This window comes from Leptonychotes weddellii, chromosome 6, assembly GCF_054177405.1.
Source record: "Leptonychotes weddellii isolate Sample4059 chromosome 6, ASM5417740v2, whole genome shotgun sequence".
NCBI lineage: Eukaryota > Metazoa > Chordata > Mammalia > Carnivora > Phocidae > Leptonychotes > Leptonychotes weddellii.
Window position 1 is genome coordinate 24,474,211 of NC_138374.1, and position 22,205 is coordinate 24,496,415.

The following is a 22,205-nucleotide window of genomic DNA, read 5'->3' on the forward strand; positions in this document are numbered from 1 at the left end:
GATGTAATGAGCATTGGGTGTTATATGCAACTGATGAATCACTAAATTCTACCCCTGAAACTAATAATACACTATATGTTAACTAAATTGAATTTAAATTAAAAATTTAAAAAAACATGACCATGTCTGTAAGCACACAGCGTGTGTTACCTAACACACAGTGTGTGCTCAGTCAGTGTTTGCCAGCACCGGCCGTAGTTCAGAGGCTCCCTGGCTCTGCGAGCCGTCCCCCACCCACCCCTACAAACACGCACACCCACACAGGCACATACACACCACCACCACCACTGACAGAGAGCAGGGAAGATGGGGGAGGGGCTCTGGGAATGCTCCAGGGGGTGAGGGTAGGTGGTTTCCTTGGAGGGTTCAGATTTCCCTCCTCCTCTGGGCTTCTCCATCAGCTCCGTAACAGTTTTCAAGGAGCAGGCAAGGCTTTGGCAGATCCTGGCTGAGAGGAAGGGAGGAGCTCACTCTCTTCTCTCCCAAGGAATTTGAATCTGTGGGGCCCAGAGGTAGCCGCAATAAGTCCTCTCCCCAGGGGGTCATGATAAGGCTAAGCAGCCTTGTTCCTGCCCAGGCTATTGGACCTAATCCTCCTTCCCTTGGGCCTCAGTTTCCCCATCTGTGGCCTGTGGAAAGAGAGTGCTTCCCGCCTCACAGTCTCCATGGCAACCACGATTGATGTTGGCGGTGTCCTCCTGGCTGGAGAGGTCACTGCCTTCCCCCCGCTTATATTCTCATACAGCTCCACGCAGATACAATTACACAATCACTGTAGACCCATACTCCTAATATAGGACACATCTGTACTATCAGTCTTCAGACCTACACCCACAGCCCTGCTAAACACGTACCCCTCATACCCCATACACACTCAAATACTCCAGGGCACGCACACACACATACCATGGACAGCCAGGTCACTTACCCATATAGACAAGACACACACCTAATAGACAACACACGATCATGTGTAAACCACACACAGAGACACACATAAGAGGAGAAACACCTACTCTCCCTACAGTCAGACACAGGAATGCACACAAGAAAACACTTATATTCTGCCACATACATCTATTACTTATACATGTGCAGCTCATAGTTTCCCTCATACACACACATACACTGCCCTTCCCTGCCCTCTCCCTCAGCATAGCTCCTCCCTCTGCCCTTTCCCTTTGGCAGAGTAGCCACAAGGTGTCTGGGGGAAGCTATCCTCAGGGACAGAGGCAGGTCACTGCCTTCCTCCTCTGGCCTGGCCTGTTCTGGCCCATATCCTTCTCGCCAAGGGCTCCTGAGATGCCAGTCTGTAGGCTGAACTGGCCCCGTAAAGAGGAAGAGGCCGTGGCTGGGAGGCGTGTGGGGCTGAGGCGGGGTGAGGGGGCGGGGGAGGGAGGAGATGCTGGGAGGGAGAGGGGGAGGGAGGCTGCAGGCGGTCCCTACACGGGCTGGGGAGCCTGAGGGGGAGGTGGTGTGAGGAGGGCTGCCAGTGTGTCTGAGCCTCAGCTGGTGGGGGCCATGCCCCAGGCCCACGATGAACCTGGAAGGGCTGGAGATGGTTGCTGTGCTTGTGGTCCTCGCTCTGTTTGTCAAGGTCCTGGAGCAGTTTGGCCTTTTTGAGCCTGTCTCCTTGGAAGGTAACCCAGGTGTCTGGCTCTGTCTGGGCTGCTGACTGGAGGAGCAACCGCCCGCAGCGCTGGGGAGGGCGTCACTCTGCTTTTATGACTGGGGGCAGGGGTAAACATGTTAGTGATGGGACAGGGCTTCTGGGGGAGGTGTGGAGGGGTGCTTGGGGAACAGGACATCTGAGAGAGCTAAAGAGGGAAATTCAAGGAGTGGGACTGGGGGAGGGGCTTCTAGGGGAGGTGAGGAGGGAATCTGGGGGCTGGGTGTCTGAGGGAAGTGAAGAGAGAGGGCCAGGGGCCAGGGTGTTTTGGGGAGGGTGATGAGGGGCACAGCATGGGAGGACTGGGGTGTGGAGATGAGGGGAATCTATCAGGGACATGAGGAGAGGTCTGGAAACAGGCAGGGCTATCAGGAGTAGAGGAAGGAGGTTCCAGGGATCCTGAGATAACACCAGACTTCGGAGGAGTCCCTTTGGGGCCAGGGGCCCACCATGGCTCTGAAGACGTGTGTGACTCTCCACACTTCCATCCTTGCAGGTGTAGGTTACAGAGTGTGTGTGGACTCCGTGTGAGAGATACAGGGGGTGTGACCATGTGTTCATCTGTGTGAAAAAGGACAAAGTGTGTGACTGGGTGAGCCTTTGTATGTGACAGGGATGTGATTTAATGTGTCAGAAGGAAAGGGTATGTGGCTTTGTGAGATGGTGAATATGACTGCCTTAGGGGGACAGGTTGTGTGGCTGGGCCCCTTTGGGTACTGGATTGTGTGTGTGGCTGTTCCCAGAGTTCCCTGAGGAAATACCAGCTCCATACTCAAGGCTTGGGATGGGGGTGGGTTCAGGAGGGACACAAGTGGGAACACTGTGAATGAGACATTTATAGATCAGCTCTGGCAGGAGGGTGAGGGGTAGAACAGATCAGGGACCTTGCTTCCCAGGCCCCTTTGCCCTCCCAGTTTGTCTCAGGATCTCCAGGTCCTGGGCATTGGGAATGAGAAATCACTTCTCCACATCACCCCAAAGTCGAGTGGAGAGAGTGATATTGGAGATTCAGAGGGGAGCATGTTCTGCCTCCCCTGAGAGGTTTGGTCTCTCCCTCCTCTTCACACCAAGAATTGTGCAGCTCCATAGAACAGCTATTCTCTAGTTCCACCAGGGACAGGAAAATAGGCAAGAACCGTGATAGGAGGGTTATAGGGTAGACACCGGGGAGAACTGAAAAGATGTGAAGGGAGCTGGAGACAAGAGGAAGGGCCAATGAATTGTCTGCTCTAGGGTTCAGTAAGAGCAGGAAACCCCCAACTCACCTTCCATCCTCTGCTGCATTTATCGGAGTGGGGTGGGTAGCAGGTTTGTCCTAGATGAACTAGGGTTCATCCAATCCTGAAACGATGAAGTCCATTTGGCTCTGACGTGCCGTGCCATGCCCTTTAGACTGTTTGGTGGGAAGAGGGGTCATCCAGGAAACCCAGGTGTTCTGTAGGCTGAAGGCAGCCCTTTCCCTTCCCACCTTTCAGAGGAGCCTAGAGGAAACGGAGTCCTGGGAGCAGGGAGGGGACCAGGGAAGGGGGGGAAGTGTGAAGACCGGGAGGTTGGGAGAGGCGGCGGTGCCGTCCCCCTCCCCCCGCCCTTCCCAGTCCAGTGGCGACCACACCACCGGAGGCCCCAGACGCAATCCGGCTTCGGGAAACCAAAGTCTGGGCTAATGGAGCCCTGGGCTGGGGGCCAGGCCGCCATCGATCCCCTACTCGGCCCATGGTCTCCCTCCTACCTCTCCATAGCTCTGCAGGGGTAGGGGAAGAAAGGAAGTATCGGAGGGGGAGGCGTTGACTTTAAGCACTTACCTCCTGGGAGTAGGGCCGGGTCCTGAAGGGTGGAGCCTGGTTGGGGGGGCGGGGCCTGCGTGGGAGCTGGGATGCCCTAGTAACCTACAACCCAAGGAAGTTGGGCCCCTCCAGGAATGGACTGATCAGTGTGCTAGGGCCCTGTGGACTCTGGTCCTGGAGTCTGGAGGTGGGTGCTGCGGGAGACAGGCACACCAACGCAGAGCCCTCCCTGGGTTGCAATTAGAGCTGTAGGACACAGGTGTAAATAAGGGGAAGTGAGGGGAGCTGTGGTCAGTGGCTCTGGATAGCCCCACATTACAAAAAATACTCATCTCCAAGGTCTGTTATTGCTTCAAAGTTTGCTATCATGTCACCTTCAAAAACATGAGAGGGGGCACACTTTTAGGGTGGGTGAGTTAGCTGATGAGGAACTTTGTTCCACTGGTAGGGAGATTCCAGGTGCTCTGGGATGAGGGGTTATAGGAAGGAAAGGTGGGCAGAACAAACATGGGTTCTGTTGGTGATGTGCAGTCTTAGGTAACTGGGCACCTAAGTCACAATATGATATGGGTATGTGTCGTGGTGACCTTGATATGTGTCATAATGTTATAGGGTCACAGTATATTATAGTGTGCTTAACACACCGTGTCATGATGTCCCATGTGTTTTTGTATGGTTTGATCATGCTGCATGTAAGATGGCCTATGTGGGTCCTCATATGTGTGTGTCGTTTTTCCTAGGCTACATTTGTATGTTTGTATTAAGGAATTCTATGTCAAAGTGTGTGTGTGCCTGCGTGTGTGTGCATGTGTTGGGGCCTGCTTGATTAGGCCATTGGGTTTGAGTGAGTTGCTGGGTATCAAGCTGTCCTTGTATGGCATCCATCACTGTGATTTATCATTCTATGTGTCACTGTACACGCTTGTCACTGTGTGCGTGAGAGAGAGAGAGAGACAGAGACAGAGAGGTGTTCCTACCCAGGCAGTCCTTGGGTTGGACGTCACCCTCAGACGTCCAGCTATAGCACCGGAGCCAAGGGCACTGGGTCAGCAGGCACTGAGGCCAGTGCCACCTCCCCTTGGTGGCCTCACTGTCCCCAACTGCGTCCCATTATACAAGATGCCTGAGTGGACTTTTTATGCCTGTGAAACCCACTGGGCTCCCCTCGCCCAGCCCCAGCTATTCTCACCATTCTCTTCCAGTCCTCTCCCAACACCCCTTCCCCTCAGGGTTGATTTGTGATGGTGGGGAGGGGAACGGAGGGATAGTAGAGGTTAATGTGCCTTCCTGGGGTCTTCTCTCTTCCCAGGCCACCCTCCAGGGCCCACTAAAAAAGCGCTGAAGCAGCGGTTCCTCAAGCTGCTGCCTTGCTGCGGGCCCCAGGCCCTGCCCTCAGTCAGTGAAAGCAAGTGCCTCTCCTGTGCTTCCGGGGGCGGGGCCCGTGTGTGTCGGGGTGTGGCCAGTGTGACAGAAGCGGGCCTGCGTGTGTGTGTGTGCGTGTGCGTGCGCGCGCGTGACCGGTGGGGGTGGGTGGGCGCCGGTAGGTCCCAGTGTGGGGAGGGCGTAGCTTCAGTGCCAGGAGCAAGCGGAATGTGGGGCGTGGCCAGTTTGGGGGCGGGGCCCAAGTGTCTGTGGGCGTCACGGGTCAGCAAAATGAGTGAGCCCCGGTGTTTGGGCGTGGCCAGTGTGGCAGGGCTGAGGCCTGAGACTATGTGGGTATGGCCAATGTGGCCGGGCAAGACCAGCCTGCTGTGAGGTCTGTGCGTGGCTTAGTGTCTGCGACTGTGGCCGCCCGCTTTGTCCTGGGGAATGTTTTGGGCCAGGAGATGCATGTCGTCCCTGCCCTGACTGGATGGATGCAGGTGCCTACGATGGATCCCGTCTTCCTCCAGATGCCAGGACACTTGGGTTTTCTAGTCCCAGCCGGGCCCGAGATGAGTGGCCTCACTTTGTCTCCAGGCCTGTTTCCTCAATTGGGCCTTGCCCACCCCATAGGATCATACTGAATTTTGCAAGCCACAGAGACCCATTTTGTAGTTATTGGAGAGTGTCATTGTGTTTCATTCCACTGGGTCCCACATGGGGGTAGATTCGGGAAAATGACAGGCGTGAGCCCACAAGCATGTGTGTGTGGGGTCTGTTTCGTGTGTGTCTGTGCTCGTTCATTCTTTGTGCCTCTGCGCGTGGGGCTGGGTGTGTGTGCATTGTAACACGCAGGTCTGTGAGATTTGCTGTTGCGTGTGAGGGGCGAGGTGTGTGTCTGCAGTTGGCCGGGTCTTCCACTTTCTCGGTGACAGTTCGCTCCCTTCAGCATTAGCAGTCCCAGCTTCCCTCCGCCCCCACAGACCCCGCCCGCTGGACCCAGGTGACTTACTGTCCTGGTGGGGGCGGGGACGGGGGCCTTCGGGAGCGTGGGGTGGGGGCACTTGCCTGGGGACTGGATGTTGGGAGCCTGGGGCAGGACTGAGATGGGGCCAAGGGATGAAGCCTTAGCTAAGGTTTACTGGGAGCAGGATAGGGGTGGGGTCTGGATGGGCTTGCTGGAGCTGGGCGGGGCATGGCTCGAGCATGGCTGGGATAGGCGGGGATTGGCTGGAGAGAAGGATCTGGGCGGGGCAAGTGTGGGGCTGGGCGGATCTGAGTGGGTCAGGGAAGGCCCGGAGCCTGGACCCTCAGACGCTTCCTCTTGAACCTATTCTTTCTACTCCTCCCTTCCCGGGATGAAGATGGGGCTGGGGGCCTTCCCGTTCAACGAGGGCCAAGGGCCCGGGGGCCAGCGATGAGTCGGACCCCTGGCTCCAGGGCCAGGCCTGCCCATGGGCCCAGCCACCTGATAGACCTGGAAGCTGACCAGCGTCTTCTCCTTGCCTTGATATCCTCAGACCGGGGTCCAAGGAACTGGCAGGCTGGTCTCTGGTGTTGGAGATGGGGAGGATGGGTGGGTCGGTGGTTTTGAAGAGGGTTCGTGGAGGCCGGGCCTGAGGCGCGGCTGTTCCCCCCTCCCCACACTGCCCCCCTGCAGACAGCGTGGAGGATGAGTTTGAACTGTCCACGGTGTGTCACCGGCCAGAGGGTCTGGAGCAGCTGCAGGAGCAAACCAAGTTCACACGCAAGGAATTGCAAGTCCTGTACCGGGGCTTCAAGAATGTGAGTGCAAAGCAAGGCCAAACTGGGTGAGGGGCTGGGCCTATCTCGGACTTCTAAGATTGGCCTGGATGCTTTAGGAATGTGAGAGGGAAGGGGAGGAGGAGGGACCCCTCTTCCCCAGAGACCAAACTTCTAGCCCGAGGCTCCTGCCAATTTGAGGCAAGGTGGAGCCTGTAGACTGGTCTGCTGGTTAGTTCCATTTTTTTAAACTTGTGCACTGAGAAGTCTTGCCTTCCTTAAAAAAACTGCATGGTGAGCCCCCCGAAGACAGGAAGCTTTTCCTTCTCTGGGAGCCTCTGGCATGGAGTAGGTGGTGGTTAGTAGAAGGGGGTTTTGTTTCTGCACTCCATCTGGTTTCTAACTTTCCTCCTACCTCCCAGGAATGTCCCAGTGGAATTGTCAATGAGGAGAACTTCAAGCAGATTTACTCTCAGTTCTTTCCTCAAGGAGGTGAGAGGACAAGACCTGAGAGGAAGCAGCTGTCCATCTCTAGGCTGAGTTGGGGAGAGGGTTCTGGAGGGGCTGGGAATGCCAAGTAATAAGAGGGGTTCGGGGAACCCCATAGAAGTAGGAAGTCCTCTCCTGTCTGGAAGCCAAACTTATCCACGCTTATCCTACAGACTCCAGCACATATGCCACTTTTCTCTTCAATGCCTTTGACACCAACCATGATGGCTCCGTCAGTTTTGAGGTGAGCTGGAGGAGGTGGGTCAGGGAGGCCTGCTTCTTGGGGCTTCAGGGCCAGGATCCACAAGCCAAACCCATATTGGGGATTGGGTAAAGGGTATCTGAAAATACAGTTCCCCCTTGTCTCCTTCCCAGGACTTTGTGGCTGGTTTGTCGGTGATTCTTCGGGGAACCATAGACGACAGACTAAACTGGGCCTTCAACTTGTATGACCTCAACAAAGATGGTTGCATCACCAAGGAGGTGTGGAGCAACTGAAGAGTTGGAGAGCTTTTATGTGTGGGGGGAGGTGCATAGGGCCCTAAGGAGGAAAATGTGACCCATGCATGCTTCACCAGCAAGGGGTGAGGTCTGCCCTAGGCTCTAGGCCTCCTGATTTGGGGGCTGGAGGCTCTGAGGAAGGATCCTTTTCTTTCTTGGCCTAACAGGAAATGCTTGATATCATGAAATCCATCTATGACATGATGGGCAAGTATACTTATCCTGCACTCCGAGAGGAGGCCCCAAGGGAGCACGTGGAGAGCTTCTTCCAGGTGCCTGGGACTGGGTAGGCTGGAGGGTCCTGGAGTGAAGGGAAGGAGGCAAGGTCCTGGCAGGGAACTTACCTGAGTTCTGCCTGCCTCTCTCCTGTCATCCCTCCTGTTCTCTCTACCTGACTACCTTTTTGCAGAAGATGGACAGGAACAAGGATGGCGTGGTGACCATTGAGGAATTCATTGAGTCTTGCCAAAAGGTACAGACCCCTGCCCTCCACATTTCCATGATCTGGACTCAGGGTCCAATTCAGTGATGTAGGAGAAAGCTCCTTTGGGCAGAGTATCGTCTCCCTAACTTGCCCATACTCCCAAGTCCTGTTCCTCCACAACTCGGGGAGGCCTGTCCCTTCCCTACTTCAGATCTCTCTGGGTGTCTCCTTCCTTGCCGCCTCTCTCTGTCTCTGAATGTCCCCATTTCAGGTGAATGTCCCTCTCTGTGTCCCTGCTAAGCTCTTTTTTATTTCTCTCTCTCTCTCCAATCTGCCTCTCCCCCACCATGGCTACAGGACGAGAACATCATGAGGTCCATGCAGCTCTTTGACAATGTCATCTAGCTCCCCAGGAAAGGGGGTCAGTTGTCCTGGGGGGACTATACTCTAGCCCTAGTCCAGGTGGAACTCACCCTTCTCTTCCCAGGTCTGTCCTCATCCTAGCTGGGCCCTGGGGGCTGTAGGAATCTAAGAGTCTGGGGATTCAGTGGTCCAGATTGCTGGAGCTAAAGGGGCCAGGGCATGGGCAGAGTGTATCTGTGGGGTGTTCCCAACTCCCAACAGCTCCCACCCCCTTCCTGCCTGACACTCAGTGCTGAGGGTACCCCCGCTATAGGAAATAAATGGTCTCCACCTTCCATCCCCACTCTAGAAACTACAACACTAGACAGAATGTCTCCGGCTATGGTGCTTTCCCTATCCCTGATCTCATATGCATTTCCTCTAAGATTTCCTTCTCAGAGAGTCTGTTCTGTCTATGGCACTGACTGGCCTTTCAGACCAGGGCCTTTGAGAGCCTTATAGGAGGAGGGACAAGAATGGAGAGGGAGAAATCTTAGGCCTGAGCCAGGTGGTTAGATCATAGGTGGCTGGGGTAGAGTGCAGAAAGGCCTGGAGATTGTCAGTGACAGCTCAGGCATGCCAGACTATAGCTCTGAGCTCCATAGGTCTACCACCCCCAGGCTATCAGAATTTGGGTTCCAGGCCCTTCAGAAGACTCTGTCTCCTTGGAAATGCCCCAGAAATTTCCATACTCTCCTCAGTATTCCAGGAGAGCCTGGGATCCTGATGTCTGGCCCATGCCTGGAATTCCTTCCTCTCCTTCCTTCCTGTTTGTGTGGGTGGTGGCAGCAGCAGGGGAATATGGGTGGGAGATGTCCCAGCTGATACCTGCCAAAGTTTCAGGCTACCCTGTCTGAAGGCTACAACTTAAGTTTTCGTTTGCCATTTCTTCTAGACTTGGAGGCATGGAGTGAGTCAGGGACCATCCAGTGGATGCCTTAGAAGAAAGGGGAAGGAGGGAGGCAGGCATAGCATCTGAACCCTGTGAGGGGGGGCATTCACTAGAATCTTTGATCTACCCAGGCTCTATTCCAACCCCCCACATAGTCTCCTCAATTCCTACTTAGGGTCTTCTTTTGCTCTATTCAGTCTACCCAGAGATGCCCCCGTACACACCTAGAAGGCAGGGACCACTCTTGCCATGCTGCCACCCTTTAATATACCTGCTCGTTCCATTTAGCTCACCCTCCCAGTCAGTCAGGATCTGAGGGGAAGGGCCCCGAGGGAGCCCCCTTTCCCATCAGAACACTGTTGACTGCTTTGCATTTTTGGCTCCTCTGTATATTTTGTAAAATAAAAAAATACACCAATCCAATAAAACACAATGGCTATGCACAGGCTGCTGTCTCTGCCTTTTTGTCCCTCCTGCTCCACACATACCTCACAACACTAATTCCTGTACCTACAGTAGCCTTTTAGATTCCAAAGAAAGTGCCTCTCTTTTTCATAGCATAGCCAACCCTTGGCAGGAGATTGAGACACAGGTTCTGGAAGGGTTGGAAACCTACCTGACCTCAGAGAGGTCCCCATGTGAATCTCTCTCCCACATCCTTAGAGGAGATGAGAGACAGGGTGTTAATATCCCAAAGATTATGCCAAACCAGCTGTCTTTTGGCTAGACATTCTTACAAGTTGAATCAAAAATTTCTAATTTACAGACATCTTAGTTAACCTCAAAGTGCTTTCTTTGGAGGGGGGATTCCCTTTAGTTTCTAAAGAAAGTTCCTTTGTGTAAACATCCCAGCCTTGCCTCCAATATGGACATAGTTTGTGTCTATACTCCAGCCAAGAATGATGAGGGATCAGATGGGGTGGACCGAGGCACCATGGAGCAAGTGACACAAAGGGTAATAGAGACTTCCTATATGGAATGGCTGCCTTTCTTTGTGCTGTTTCTGGAGAGGGGCCACCAGTGGTAGGTTCATCCCATCCTTTCTCTAGGGCACCATTATATGGTGACTAAGCTTCACCATCCATAGAAGGGGGATCAGGCCTTCTCTTCCATCACTGTACACATTGACAAGGTCAACGGAGGAGTATGGTGTCCAAGAGAGAAAAATTTACTTTCACAAGCCATCATTTTGTCATCTGTGTTTCCTGCTCACATTATCACACAACTATCTGCTCCATAGGATTTCTTTGGGTCACAGCCCCTCTAAAGGATCTGATGGAAGTTATGGGCCCACTGTCCATATATTTTTGTATCCCTGAAGCCTGGTCATGGACCTGAAGTTAAGAACCTGTGGTCTAGTCTTTTCTCTCAGCCTTCCATTGTACATAAAAGGAAACAGCCCCAAAGAGGGGAGAGGACCTGCTCAAGGTCACCTAGTGAGTTTATAGGAGGATTGAGACTAGACCCGGTCTCCCAAGTCTCTGTCCAGGTTGCCTTGGGACATAGTAAAGATTTGTGAGTGAAAGATGGATGCTATGCATATCATGCAGAGTCTAAACAAGTTGGCACTGTGACAGGCTTTCATGGTACCCTCTACTTGTCCTTTGTGGCACTTCTCCGTTTGTCACTATATGTTTATTTGAGTGATTGTCTTCTTTGATACACCATAAGCTCCTGAGGGCTCCCTGAATGGCTGGACTAGGTTACTTGCCCCCACCCCCATCATCCTATCCTTGAGGCCTAGCATATAATAGGTATTCAATAATTATATAATTGTATGATTGGATGAATGAGCATGGTGATTGTGTGTATGTATCTCAGGTATGGAGATGGTCTCTATGTTTTAGGGTAGATTCAAGTTTAAGGGAAGTTGAAGTCTGAGGCTGAGTGAGGTGAGAAGTGTCCCAGAACCAGGGAACACAAATGGGATCCAGAAAAAAACAGCAGGTTGGCATTCTGATAATTTTTTTCTGGCCACTGGTTGGATTCTGAATGTTGTCAACTGCTCCTTCTCAAAACACTCTTTTCATGCCTTCTGGTACTTCATACTCTCCTGGTTTTCCTCTTACCTTTCTGGCCACTGCTTCTCCGCACCTGCTTGGAGACTCATCCTTTTCAACTGGAATTCTAAACGTTGAGCCCCATAGCTCAGACCTGAGTCCCTTCTCCGAATCACATCCAGTCCCATGGCTTTAAATGCCATCTATAGGTAAGGGATTCCTAAATTTATATCCTCAGAATTCTCTTCTGAGCTTCAAAACCCATATATCCAATTGCCTATTTGACATATTCATGTGGACCTGTAATGGTCAAACTTAACGTTCATTTTTTTAAAAAGATTTTTATTTATTTATTTGAGAGAGAGAGAGAGAACACAAGCACCGACTGAGCCACCCAGGTGCCCCATTTTTAAAAAATTTTTAGGGGCGCCTGGGTGGCTCAGTCGTTAAGTGTCTGCCTTCAGCTCAGGTCATATCCTAGGGTCCTGGGATCGAGCCCCACATCGGGATCCCTGCTCGTCGGGAAGCCTGCTTCTCCCTCTCCCACTCGCACTGCATGTGTTCCCTCTCTCGCTGTGTCTCTCCTTCAAATAATATTAAAAAATTAGATATTATTTGACAGAGAGAGAAAAACTTAACATGTTCAAAATGGAGTTTTGATTCCTCCTTTTTCAGTCTTTCCATCTTAATAAATGACACCATCTACCTGGTTGCTCAGGTCTTTAGTAGTCTTCATTTCTTTCTCTCCCTCTACTCCTTTATTTTATTATTATTATATTTTAAGTAATCTCTGTGCCTAACATGGGGCTTGCACTCATGATTCCCAGGCTCTACCAACTGTGCCAGGTAGGCACCCCCTCCCTCTACTACTTTAATCAATCACAATTCCACCACCAAAGGTGCACTGTCTGTCTCCACTGCTCTTTCCTAGGCCAAGCCATTATCATGGTTCACTCACAGATTACTAGTTATTTTTCCATCTGAAGTAGCCCTTCCTTGCTGTGGTTACTCTTTATCACATTACTTGATTTCCTCCCTTCATGGCACTTATTACAAACTGAGACACTGTGTATGTAATGAATTTATTATTGTATGTTTCTCTAATCAGAATTTAAACTGTGAGTGCAGAGCCCTATTTCATTCATTCCACAAGTATTTATCATAGGCCTACTAACCTCTGGTTCCTGTTGGAGATACTAGGGGGTAGAGGTGTGGTTTGGGGAGAGAGTGTGTGGCAGGAATTTCCCTTCAAGTTTGAAAGGTGCAGGACCTAGGCTTGCCTAGGCCATGGACCCCAGAGTCTGGACAGTGGATGAAATAGCGGCTGCTGACTTGCTAGCAGTTGCCAAGCATGAGGCAAAGATGAAAGTGTCATGAGACTAAGGGCTGAGGTCTGCTGGAATGATAACCCCAAATCCTCCAAGGGACCACAATATCCACTGAAGCTGCTTATGGCCTCCAACTGGCATCACAAGAGGTCCCCTAAGAAAATGCTTGCCTCTAACCCCCATCTCAACACCCCAGGACTAAAAAGAAAGAGGGACTATAAGAGCCCCTGGAGCTACAAGTTGGGCTACCGCTGGAGTTGAATATATTGACAATACTAAGTCTTAATGATCAGAATGAGACTGAGATGCTCATTTCACATTTACACCTCGCAAGCTGAAACAGATCTCTTAACCGACGTAAATGTAAATAAAGTGCGTATGACGGGACTACAGGGAGTTCTGAGCACAAATGGCCGCAAGAGGACCCAAGTCCATCTAGGGCTCAGGGAAGGATTCCTTAAGGAAATGATGTTTATGCTAAGGCCCAAGGATTTCACACAGTTCACGCTCCCCATTCCCAAAGATGCCAGGCCTTTTCACCCCTCGCCACAATTGTACTCTGTTCCACCAGCCTGGAGTGCTCTCTTCGCTTCCCCTCTATTCAGTCTCACTCCTACTCGTCCTTACGTTCCAACTCAAAAGCAAAGCATGGCTGCCACCTCTCACCAAAGGAGGATTAAGTCAGTTCCTCCTCTTGAGTTCCCGCAACACTTGGGTACACCATGTGGGGATTGTGCATGTACTTGCTTGTCTCCACCACCTCACTGTGAGCTCATAGTGGCCCAAGAGCCCAGCAAGAGGCAAGCTCAATTGGTCTCTGCCGAACGAAGGAATGAACTAATGACTTAATTTCTTTAAAGGGGTTAGCGCCAGGCTGGGGGTAGGGGAAAATGATTCAAGGCAGAGGGGTGAGCTGAGCTCCTTGGAATGTCATCTTCACAGAACCGATCCTGGGTCGGGCTGATGTGATGAGACAACCTATTAGAAGAATCTCAATAGAAAATAGGTCAGTTTCTTCCTATCTCTTTAAGAACTAGAGGCTTCGTTTCCGCGCCTGCGCATTGAGAGAGTAAACACCTCTTTTTCACCCCCCCATCCCTATTGCCCCAACCAGCTGCAGCCTCCTCCCATACTCCCCTTCTTCAGGAGAGGTAATGGTCCGTTCCAGGGGGCCCGGCTCGTTCTAGAGGTGGCGAACATAAATGGTACGCTCCACTACCTTCATTACCTTCCGCTTTTCTCGTATCCTCTGTTCTATTTCTCCCTACCAAATGAAGCTCAATAGGCTGGCCCAAAAGAAGGGGGGGAGTCGGGCTGAGGGGACCGGTCTGAGCCGGTCTCCGGCGCAGGCGCAGTGCGGATAAACAGGAAGCGGGCGGTGGAGGCAGAGGTGGAGGAGATCTAGGGGCTTCGGGGGGCAAACAGCGAAGAACTAAGATTATCCGGAGGCAGCAGAGGCTAACTGCGAACAAGAAAAGGAGGTTTGGCTATCTGCCTCCAGGGGACGAGAGGTCGCGGCCTCGCTCTCCGTTTAGGCTTCCGGCTCCCCAGCTTAGGCTGAGGCAGCGGCTGACAAAGGGCTCGCGCCGGTGCCGCCGCCCTTCTCATCCGGGCATTCGGGTCCCTGCGGAGAGGGAGGGGGAAGGGTAGAGGGGGAGGGGAAGGAGCAGGAAGGGCGCGCGCTTGGAGCCGAGGCCCTCTCCAGGGCTCCGGGCCGGCGGCCCAACGGACGGAGGCCGAGGAGGACCCGCAGAGGTGGCGGCGGCCGGGGGCAGGAGGATGGTGCAGAAGGAGAGCCAGGCGGCGCTGGAGGAGCGGGAGAGCGAGCTCAACTCCAACCCTGCCGCCTCCGCGGGGGCATCGTTGGAGCCGCCAGCAGCTCCGGCCCCTGGAGAAGACAACCCAGCCGGGGCCGGGGGAGCAGCGGTGGCCGGGGCGGCAGGAGGGGCTCGGAGGTTCCTGTGTGGCGTAGTGGAAGGTGAGCGCTCTGGCGCGGGCTGGGCGACAGCGTCCTCCGGTTCCGCCCCGGTACTAACATATTCTCTCCTCCTGAAGGGGATGCTTTAGGAGGCTCTAAAAGGGTGTCACTCCTTTGGCTCTGAAACCTGACCCTGCTTAGACGAGGGGAGAGGCGCGACGGTGGGCCAGTCTTTCCTCACGCTCGCCTCTCCCCTCACGTTGTTCTGCAGCGTTGGATTCCCCGCTGCCTATTAACTGGCCGGCCCCCACCCGCCTTGGGCTGGAGCCAGGCCTGCTCCTGCGGAGGCGGCGGTGAGGAGCCTGGTGTTAGGCTCCGAGTTGTACGTCTTTGTACCTCGGGATCTTGTTCCCTAGGGTGGTCTCTTCAAATGATAAAACGTATGTAATGCTGCTGTCCTCACCCTTTGGAAAAAAAAATCAGCCCACACAGATGTGCTTGTATTCCTGGAGTGAAGAGACGCACGGTCGGCCTAGGGTTTTACAAATTCTCCCTTTGCTTAGTTTTTTTTGTTTGTTTTTTGTTTTTTGCTGGCCAGTCCCCACGCCCCCACCCTTTGGAGTTTCTTTAGCAGCCTAGAAAATTGTCCTTAGCCAACTGCTGTGCTTTGGCTCTGGGGGATGAAGCTTTGACTTTAATAGTGTCAGAGATACGGAATTTTAATTTAGGGCCTGCAGAAGAGGATTAAAAATGCCCTTCTGATTCTCCCTTCCCATTTCAAAAGATGCCGGCTTTTTTTTTTTTTCTTTTTTTGGTCTTTGGGGAAAATGGTTTGAAGACTATCACAGTTTATGAATATAGTGGACAGATATTCAACTGAACATTATATGGAACCATGAGTTACTTGTGTTAATTGATTTTGCCTTGAATACATAATGTATTTTACTTTTCTGAAGTCTTGGCTGTCTGCTTTATTAGTTGTCTCTAGTATATAATGGTGTGCATAGGGGTAACGCTGTATAAAAATTAGGAGAAATAGAAGGGTTGCCCTATTGGTTGACAGCTTCAGCTTTTCCAATGTTAGCATATATATTCATTTGAAGGATGGGTGGTGGTTGTGGTATTTTAGATAAAGTTTATAGGGGAGAACAGACTAATATGTAGTTACAGTAAGGAGTGAAATAATTCACAGGTTAAAGGTCTTGCAGAATTTGGGGGAAAGACAAAATGGAAGACTACTTACGTATTTGGAGTCAGTGTTTTTGAAAACATGATTGCTTTGTGTGACTTAATCTGTTGGTGTATTCATTGGGCTTGTTTCCGTGCAGGGAGAGTCTAGAAAAAGTATGTATTTTGTCATCACAGATCTTGGGGTGGAGGGTTGAGAAGAAGTGCTAGGGGATATAGAAATTTTAGAGCTAGACTAGAATGCAGCTAAGGAAACTTGCCTGCTACATCTTCAGTAATTACAGAGAAAATCTCGTTGTGGTTTAAATAAGTTGGTTTGTTTTTTTCAGAACAGTATTGAAAGGAACTACTCAGAATAGAGTTGTCTGTCATCTATTGTTCCTCCTTCCATATGTATTTTTTTCTTGGTGACTGAGCACCTGATTTGGGGGGGGGAGCGGGTAGTTCTAAGTTGGTGCCATTCTTAAAAAATGAATGAAGAAAGGAAATAACTGTGGGTATTGGCAGGATTCCTTTTTAAAAATTTTCTTTTCCTTACACACCTTTGTTGGTGATAACTCATGTAATAGCACTGTTTCCTCTTTGTGACAGTTAACCGAAACCATGAACCTGACTCTCAGCAAAGTTAGGGTTTGTGAAGATAAAATGTTTCTTTTATATATTGAAGCAACTCTAAAGGAGTGTTTAATGCCTATTCCTTTAAGAGAAAAATGATAATGCCAAGTGTTGTAGGAAATCTAGAAAGACGTGTATAAAATTTACCTGATGGTTTAAATTACTTGTAAGCGGTAACACTGAATTGTCAAGATTGAAAGTGCTGCAGTTTCATACATAGGTATGCAATGAATTTTTCTTTGGTTGTCATTGTTCTTATTTGTGACACAGAGTAACCATCCTGTGTAGAGATTGGAGTTTAATGCATTACAGAAATTTCAGTTTTAGGTAGTCTCTTAAGTAGACTGTGTGTCTGTGAAGAGTATTTTGGGTTCATGATACAATCTTAATCGTAGTACTCCTGAGAGGTTGTCTTTACCTCTTGCAGGTGATTAGACAGAGGTGGAAAATAAAGGTTAGGCAAGCTGTAGGGTGTGATTAGCACACGAGGGAGCTGCAAATACCAGGTTGGTGCTTATACCACTGCTTAAATCATTCCTCTGAGGATTTGTTTCCTGCAGTATGTGTTGGTACTGCTTTGCCCCCTTCTGGGACAGTGGAGCAAGTCACATTCTTGAATTTCCAGTTGTTCCGACCTTTGCTCTGGAATTGAGACTACTTGAGATTCCTATTTGGGCCAGCTCCACTGTTGAACTTGTTGTGAATGTAGTTTAAGGCATTTTTGGACCCTTTTATTATATCAGGAACTTAAAAAAAAAAAAAAAGGTTATCATAAAATTAATTCAGTCAGATTTTTTTCTAATTCTCTTCCTGATTTTTTTTTTGCCCCTACCTTTTTACTCTCCCACCGCCACTCTAAAGTCAGTTTAACTTCTCTCTCAGGTAGTAATTGTTACTATAAGCGGTTTGGGATTACTTTGCTTCCCCTTCCTCTGTTTTAAGATTGAGATTTTTTTTTTTTTTTTAAAGATTTTATTTATTTGAGAGAGAGAGAGCATGAGAGGGGGGAGGGTCAGAGAGAGAGGCAGACTCCCCGCTGAGCAGGGAGCCCGACGTGGGACTTGATCCCGGGACTCCAGGATCATGACCTGAGCCAAAGGCAGTCGCTTAACCAACTGAGCCACCCAGGCGCCCAAGATTGAGATCTTTTAAAAAGTTAGGTTGAGGGGCACCTAACCCTAACCGGGTCAGTCAGTAGAGCATCCAGTTCTTGGGTCATGAGTTCAAGCCCCACATTGGGTGTGGAGATTATTTAAAGAAAATAATGAAAAGTTAGTTTTAGGGGCGCCTGGCTGGCTCAGTCGAAGGAGCATGCGACTCATGTTGTTGGGGTTGTGAGTTCGAGCCCCACATTGGGTGTAGAGATGAAAAAAAAAAAAACTTAAATTAGATTTAAACATATTTGGTCTTTTTTGGCAGTGAAAAGAGATGATGTTATAGGTGTTTTAAAAATAGCTATTGTGTAAGTAATAAGTGTTAATGGTAGAAAAATCAGAAAATTTACCTAAGCAAAAAGGGAGTAAAAGTCATTTTATAACATCACCATCCAAAGACACCTTAATGTTTTACTAAATAGCCTTCATATACTGGTATATTGTACACGCTTTTTTACAAAATGGGATTGTACTGTATGTTTTGTAATCTGCTTTTCTCAACAGTTTACCACATTTTGAAACTTGAAAATAATTTCATTCTTACTTTGAATCTAGGATTTTATGGAAGACCTTGGGTTATGGAACAGAGAAAAGAACTCTTTAGAAGGTAAATTTTTTACTTTCTGAAGGAGAGTCTTAAACCATTAACATTTCCTTTTGTTTGAAGAAAAACTAACACTGAGTAGGCCAGGTGCGTTTTGATGATTTCTCAGTTGCAGAAGTTAATTTTACCTTGGTCTTTTACCTCTTCTTCACCTATGCCAGGGGTTTTCAAAGTTTCTTGGGGACACTGAATAGGTTTTGGGCTTCACCTGTGTCACTTGGAGCTGATTTTATTTAAGACTTTAATATGTTGACATTTCTTGTAATAAAATTTTTTTACATTTCTACTGGATTACAAAAAGGTTAAAAGCTACTGCCCCAGAATATTATTAGCTGTTTAAGAGATGGAGATGTTCCAAGAAAAGGGAAATATTGTGATTTATAGCCTATACTTGTTGCCTATTTATACATATGTAATCTTCTTTCCCTTAAGGCTCCAGAAATGGGAATTAAATACATACTTGTATGCCCCAAAAGATGACTACAAACATAGGATGTTTTGGCGAGAGATGTATTCTGTGGAGGAAGCTGGTAATCTTTTTCTTTTTAATCCATAAATTCAGAATATGTTAAGAAAACAGCTATATTTCAGATGTAGTTATACAAAAATTTTATTAAGTATTTCATTTTCTCTTCGTAGGTAGTTTCCTTTTCGTCTTTCTGATAATTCTATGTGAGTTGTAGTGCAGATTGAAAGAGTAGCACTAACGATGCACAGCCATGGTGTGATTCATGGTTATGCCAGTCTGACTCCAACCTGTTCTGTAATCATAAATTGTACTTTTTAACTTCTGTCAGTGGTCTGAACGGTAGGCCACTGGACAAAAGGGTGCTGAAGCAGTAGGCCTAGGGCAAGGCAAGTGAGGCGCTTGCTTTGGGTGCAAAGTTTAAGGGACTCCAAAAAAATCAGTGGTCAAGATAAATAATATCTTAAGCAATTTTTAAACCAGAATTAATGCAAAAAAAAAAAAATCCACAAACAAGATACCAAAATTTTAAGTAAAGACAGGATCCGTATTACTGATCCTTTTGCTTCAGACTCAAGTATGGCTTGGTCTTGACCACTTGATTACTTGTCTTGACTATATTTAAAATAAAGATCTCACCCTAGTCTAGGCTTATACTAAAGTGAAAAGCCATCACAAACTATCCTTGCTATGTGTCGTCTTATGTTGAGTTAAGTACTTAAAATTTGTACATAAGATAGTACATCACAGAACCTCCTTCTAAATTAGATAAGTGGTACTTTTCTTTGGGGACTTGTAAATGGGGAAACATTTTTATACTTGGAATTAAATGGTATACACATGTAGCTAACAAGTTACTTGGTTACAGAGTGTAGCCAAGGCACTGAAGGCAGAAAGTTTTCTTAAATTATGAAGAAGCAATTAAAACGTATTCCATCTCCATCTAGTGTTGTTGCTTACTACTCTATATAATTTAAGTGTGTGTTCAACTTAATTATTTTTTGGTGGTGCTGGTAATGAAATTTTATGTGATCAGTAATCAAAATATAGTCAAATGACTATCTTGAGATACCACTGAAAGTTATGTAAAGATACATCCTGTGATATATAGAATAGGATTTTATTTTACTTAGGAAAATTGTCTATCACATTTTAAAAACTTAAAGGATAAGGATTGTTAAGGCCATCACTTAACCCTGGTTGTTAAGAACATGTTTTTCTTTTTTTCAATTATAAAGTAGTTATATGTAGATTTTTTTATTTAAGAATGTCAGTTGTTCAGAGACTACAAAAACAGAAACCATCTCAAATACTGTAGGAAATAAAAATGGTTTATATTCAGTAAGAGAAGTGATGCTTAATTGAATATTTTTGAGAAATGGCAGTGAAAGGAAGAGAATGCTTATTGATTTTAGGGTGACATTAAGTCACAGGTTCGTGGCATTTTATATGGCCTGTTGTCACATTGGACATGACAGTTTGTAAAACTTAAGGGACTTTTCCTTTCTTGAGCTATTGCAAACTGGAGAAAATGACCTCTTCTCTTTAGTTGAAAGGTGAAGGTTCTTTTAGTTTTCTGTGCTGCTTTCTAAAAACATGGACTCTTTTCTTTAGAGCAACTCATGACTCTCATCTCTGCTGCACGGGAATACGAGATAGAGTTCATCTATGCTATCTCACCTGGTTTGGATATTACCTTTTCTAACCCCAAGGAAGTATCTACATTGAAACGCAAACTGGACCAGGTAACTTCGTTACTTTCTCATTATTTGTCCCTAAATCAGTAAACACTGTTTCCTGAGTTGCTTTTATGAAGTTAAAGGGAAGGCAAACTTTGGGGTTCCTGGGTGGCTCAGTTCGTTGTGTCTGACTCTTGATCTCAGTTCATTCAGGTTTTGATCTCAGGGTCATGAGTTCAGGCCCCCTGTTGGGCTCCACACTGGACATGGAGCCTACTTAAAAAAAAAAAAAAAGGAAACCAAATTTATTCTTCTTCTGTACAATTTTTTTACTTTAATGCTCTTCACAGAAGGATATTTTGTGAGTCAAGAGAGCTTTACTGGAGGTACCAGTGCTTCTCAGACTTTAGTTTGCATGAGAACTACCTTAAAAGAAATGCTTAGAAGTGATTCTTAAAAGAATGCTGATAGGGTCCATTTCCAGAGAGTCTTAAACTGACTTGGGGTGGGAATACGGACTTGGAGTGGGGACTTATCTCAGAATTCAGGTTGTCCAGAATCACATTTTGAGAAACTCTGTATATTATTGGGTACTTGACTGAATTTGTGACCAGGGTTATAGAAACAGGGTTTTACCTGTTAAGACGTCAGTTTCATTTGTTGATATGGACAAGAGATATAATTCAGTCTGGAAATGGTTGGCTGGTTTCCCAAGATTAGAAGGAAAACAGACTAGGGTAGACATGTAAACTGATTAGAATCTAAGTTCTGCTTAACATAAAAGCTGCACATCTTGGGATGCCTGGGTGGCTCAGTCAGTTAAGCAGCTGCCTTCGGCTCAGGTCATGATCCCAGGGTCCTGGGATTAAGTCTCGCATTGGGCTCCTTGCTCAGCGGGGAGCCTGCTTCTCCCTCTGCCTGCCACTCCCCCTGCTTGTGTGCATGCTTGTGCGCGCTCTCTCTCCTCTGACAAATCTTGAAAAAGCTGCACGTCTTTTCTGGTAAATTTGCTGATACATTACACATATAAATGTGTGCATGTTTCTTTAGGCAAAGGTTTACATTTTTTAAAGACTTTTTTTTAGGGGCACCTGGGTGGCTTAGTTCTTAAGCGTCTATCTTCGGCTCAGGTCATGATTCCAGGGTCCTGGGATCGAGCCCCACATTGGGCTCCCTGCTCGTAGGAAGCCTGCTTCTCCCTCTCCCACTCCCCCTGCTTGTGTTCCCTCTCTCGCTGTGTCTCTCTCTGTCAAATAAATAAAATCTTTAAAAAAAAAAAAGATTTTTTTAGAATTTATTTTAGAGAGAGTGGGGGGAGGGGCAGAGGGAGAGGAAGAGAGAGTCCTTTTTTTTTTTTTTTTAAAGATTTTATTTATTTATTTGAGAGAGAGAGAATGAGAGACAGAGAGCACGAGAGGGAAGAGGGTCAGACAGAGAAGCAGACCCCTTGCTGAGCAGAGAGCCCGATGCGGGACTCGATCCCTGGACTCCAGGATCATGACCTGAGCCGAAGGCAGTCGTTCAACCAACTGAGCCACCCAGGCGCCCCGGAAGAGAGTGTCCTAAGCAGACTCCACACTGATTGTAGAGCCTGCTTGGGGCTCCATCTCACAACCCTGAGATCACAACCTGAGCTGAAACCGAGTTGGAAGCTTAACCAACTGCACCACCCAGGCACCCCGGCACAGGTTTATATTATTGATGGCATTAAGATGATTAAAAATTAATGAGGTTAGGGTGCCTGGGTGGCTCAGTCGTTAAGTGTCTGCCTTCGGCTCGGGTCATGATCCCAGGGTCCTGGGATCGAGCCCCACATTGGGCTCTCTGCTCCGCGGGAAGCCTGCTTCTCCCGCTCCCACTCCCCCTGTTTGTGTTCCCTCTCTCTCTGTGGGTCTCTCTCTGTCAAATAAATAAAATCTTAAAAAAAAAAAAAATTAATGAGGTTAAATTTCCATGAATATGCTTTTTTTTTTTTTTTAAGAGTGTG

General features: G+C 48.4%; 2 protein-coding genes and 1 long non-coding RNA gene across 11 annotated transcripts in view; 2 read left to right on the plus strand and 1 right to left on the minus strand.

Moving 5' to 3' along the window:
- LOC145721984 (uncharacterized) overlaps positions 1-3,414 on the minus strand; it is a 9,339-nt gene extending 5,925 nt beyond the window's left edge. The window contains exons 1-2 of the long non-coding RNA XR_014146007.1: positions 3,399-3,414; positions 2,935-3,167 (exon numbers count right to left, since the gene is read on the minus strand). This is a non-coding gene — a long non-coding RNA (uncharacterized LOC145721984). The remainder of the gene's footprint in view (positions 1-2,934; positions 3,168-3,398) is intronic.
- KCNIP2 (potassium voltage-gated channel interacting protein 2) overlaps positions 1-9,709 on the plus strand; it is an 18,375-nt gene extending 8,666 nt beyond the window's left edge. For 2 of the 9 annotated variants that reach the window (XM_006731090.3, XM_006731088.3), the window contains exons 2-8: positions 6,476-6,600; positions 6,981-7,050; positions 7,221-7,291; positions 7,423-7,530; positions 7,716-7,820; positions 7,958-8,020; positions 8,330-9,709. In XM_006731090.3, the coding sequence (XP_006731153.1) occupies positions 6,476-6,600; positions 6,981-7,050; positions 7,221-7,291; positions 7,423-7,530; positions 7,716-7,820; positions 7,958-8,020; positions 8,330-8,377 (590 nt within the window). In that variant the 3' untranslated portion in view covers positions 8,378-9,709. Of the gene's footprint in view, positions 1-1,516; positions 1,641-4,762; positions 4,863-5,719; positions 5,819-6,475; positions 6,601-6,980; positions 7,051-7,220; positions 7,292-7,422; positions 7,531-7,715; positions 7,821-7,957; positions 8,021-8,329 lie in introns of those variants that run through there. The other 7 variants (XM_081822869.1, XM_081822868.1, XM_081822870.1 and 4 more) reach the window with 6 other exon arrangements.
- Positions 9,710-13,937: 4,228 nt separating this feature from the next.
- OGA (O-GlcNAcase) overlaps positions 13,938-22,205 on the plus strand; it is a 28,812-nt gene continuing 20,544 nt past the window's right edge. The window contains exons 1-4 of the mRNA XM_081822815.1: positions 13,938-14,572; positions 18,025-18,076; positions 18,506-18,603; positions 20,154-20,284. Of these exons, the coding sequence (XP_081678941.1) occupies positions 14,374-14,572; positions 18,025-18,076; positions 18,506-18,603; positions 20,154-20,284 (480 nt within the window). The 5' untranslated portion in view covers positions 13,938-14,373. The remainder of the gene's footprint in view (positions 14,573-18,024; positions 18,077-18,505; positions 18,604-20,153; positions 20,285-22,205) is intronic.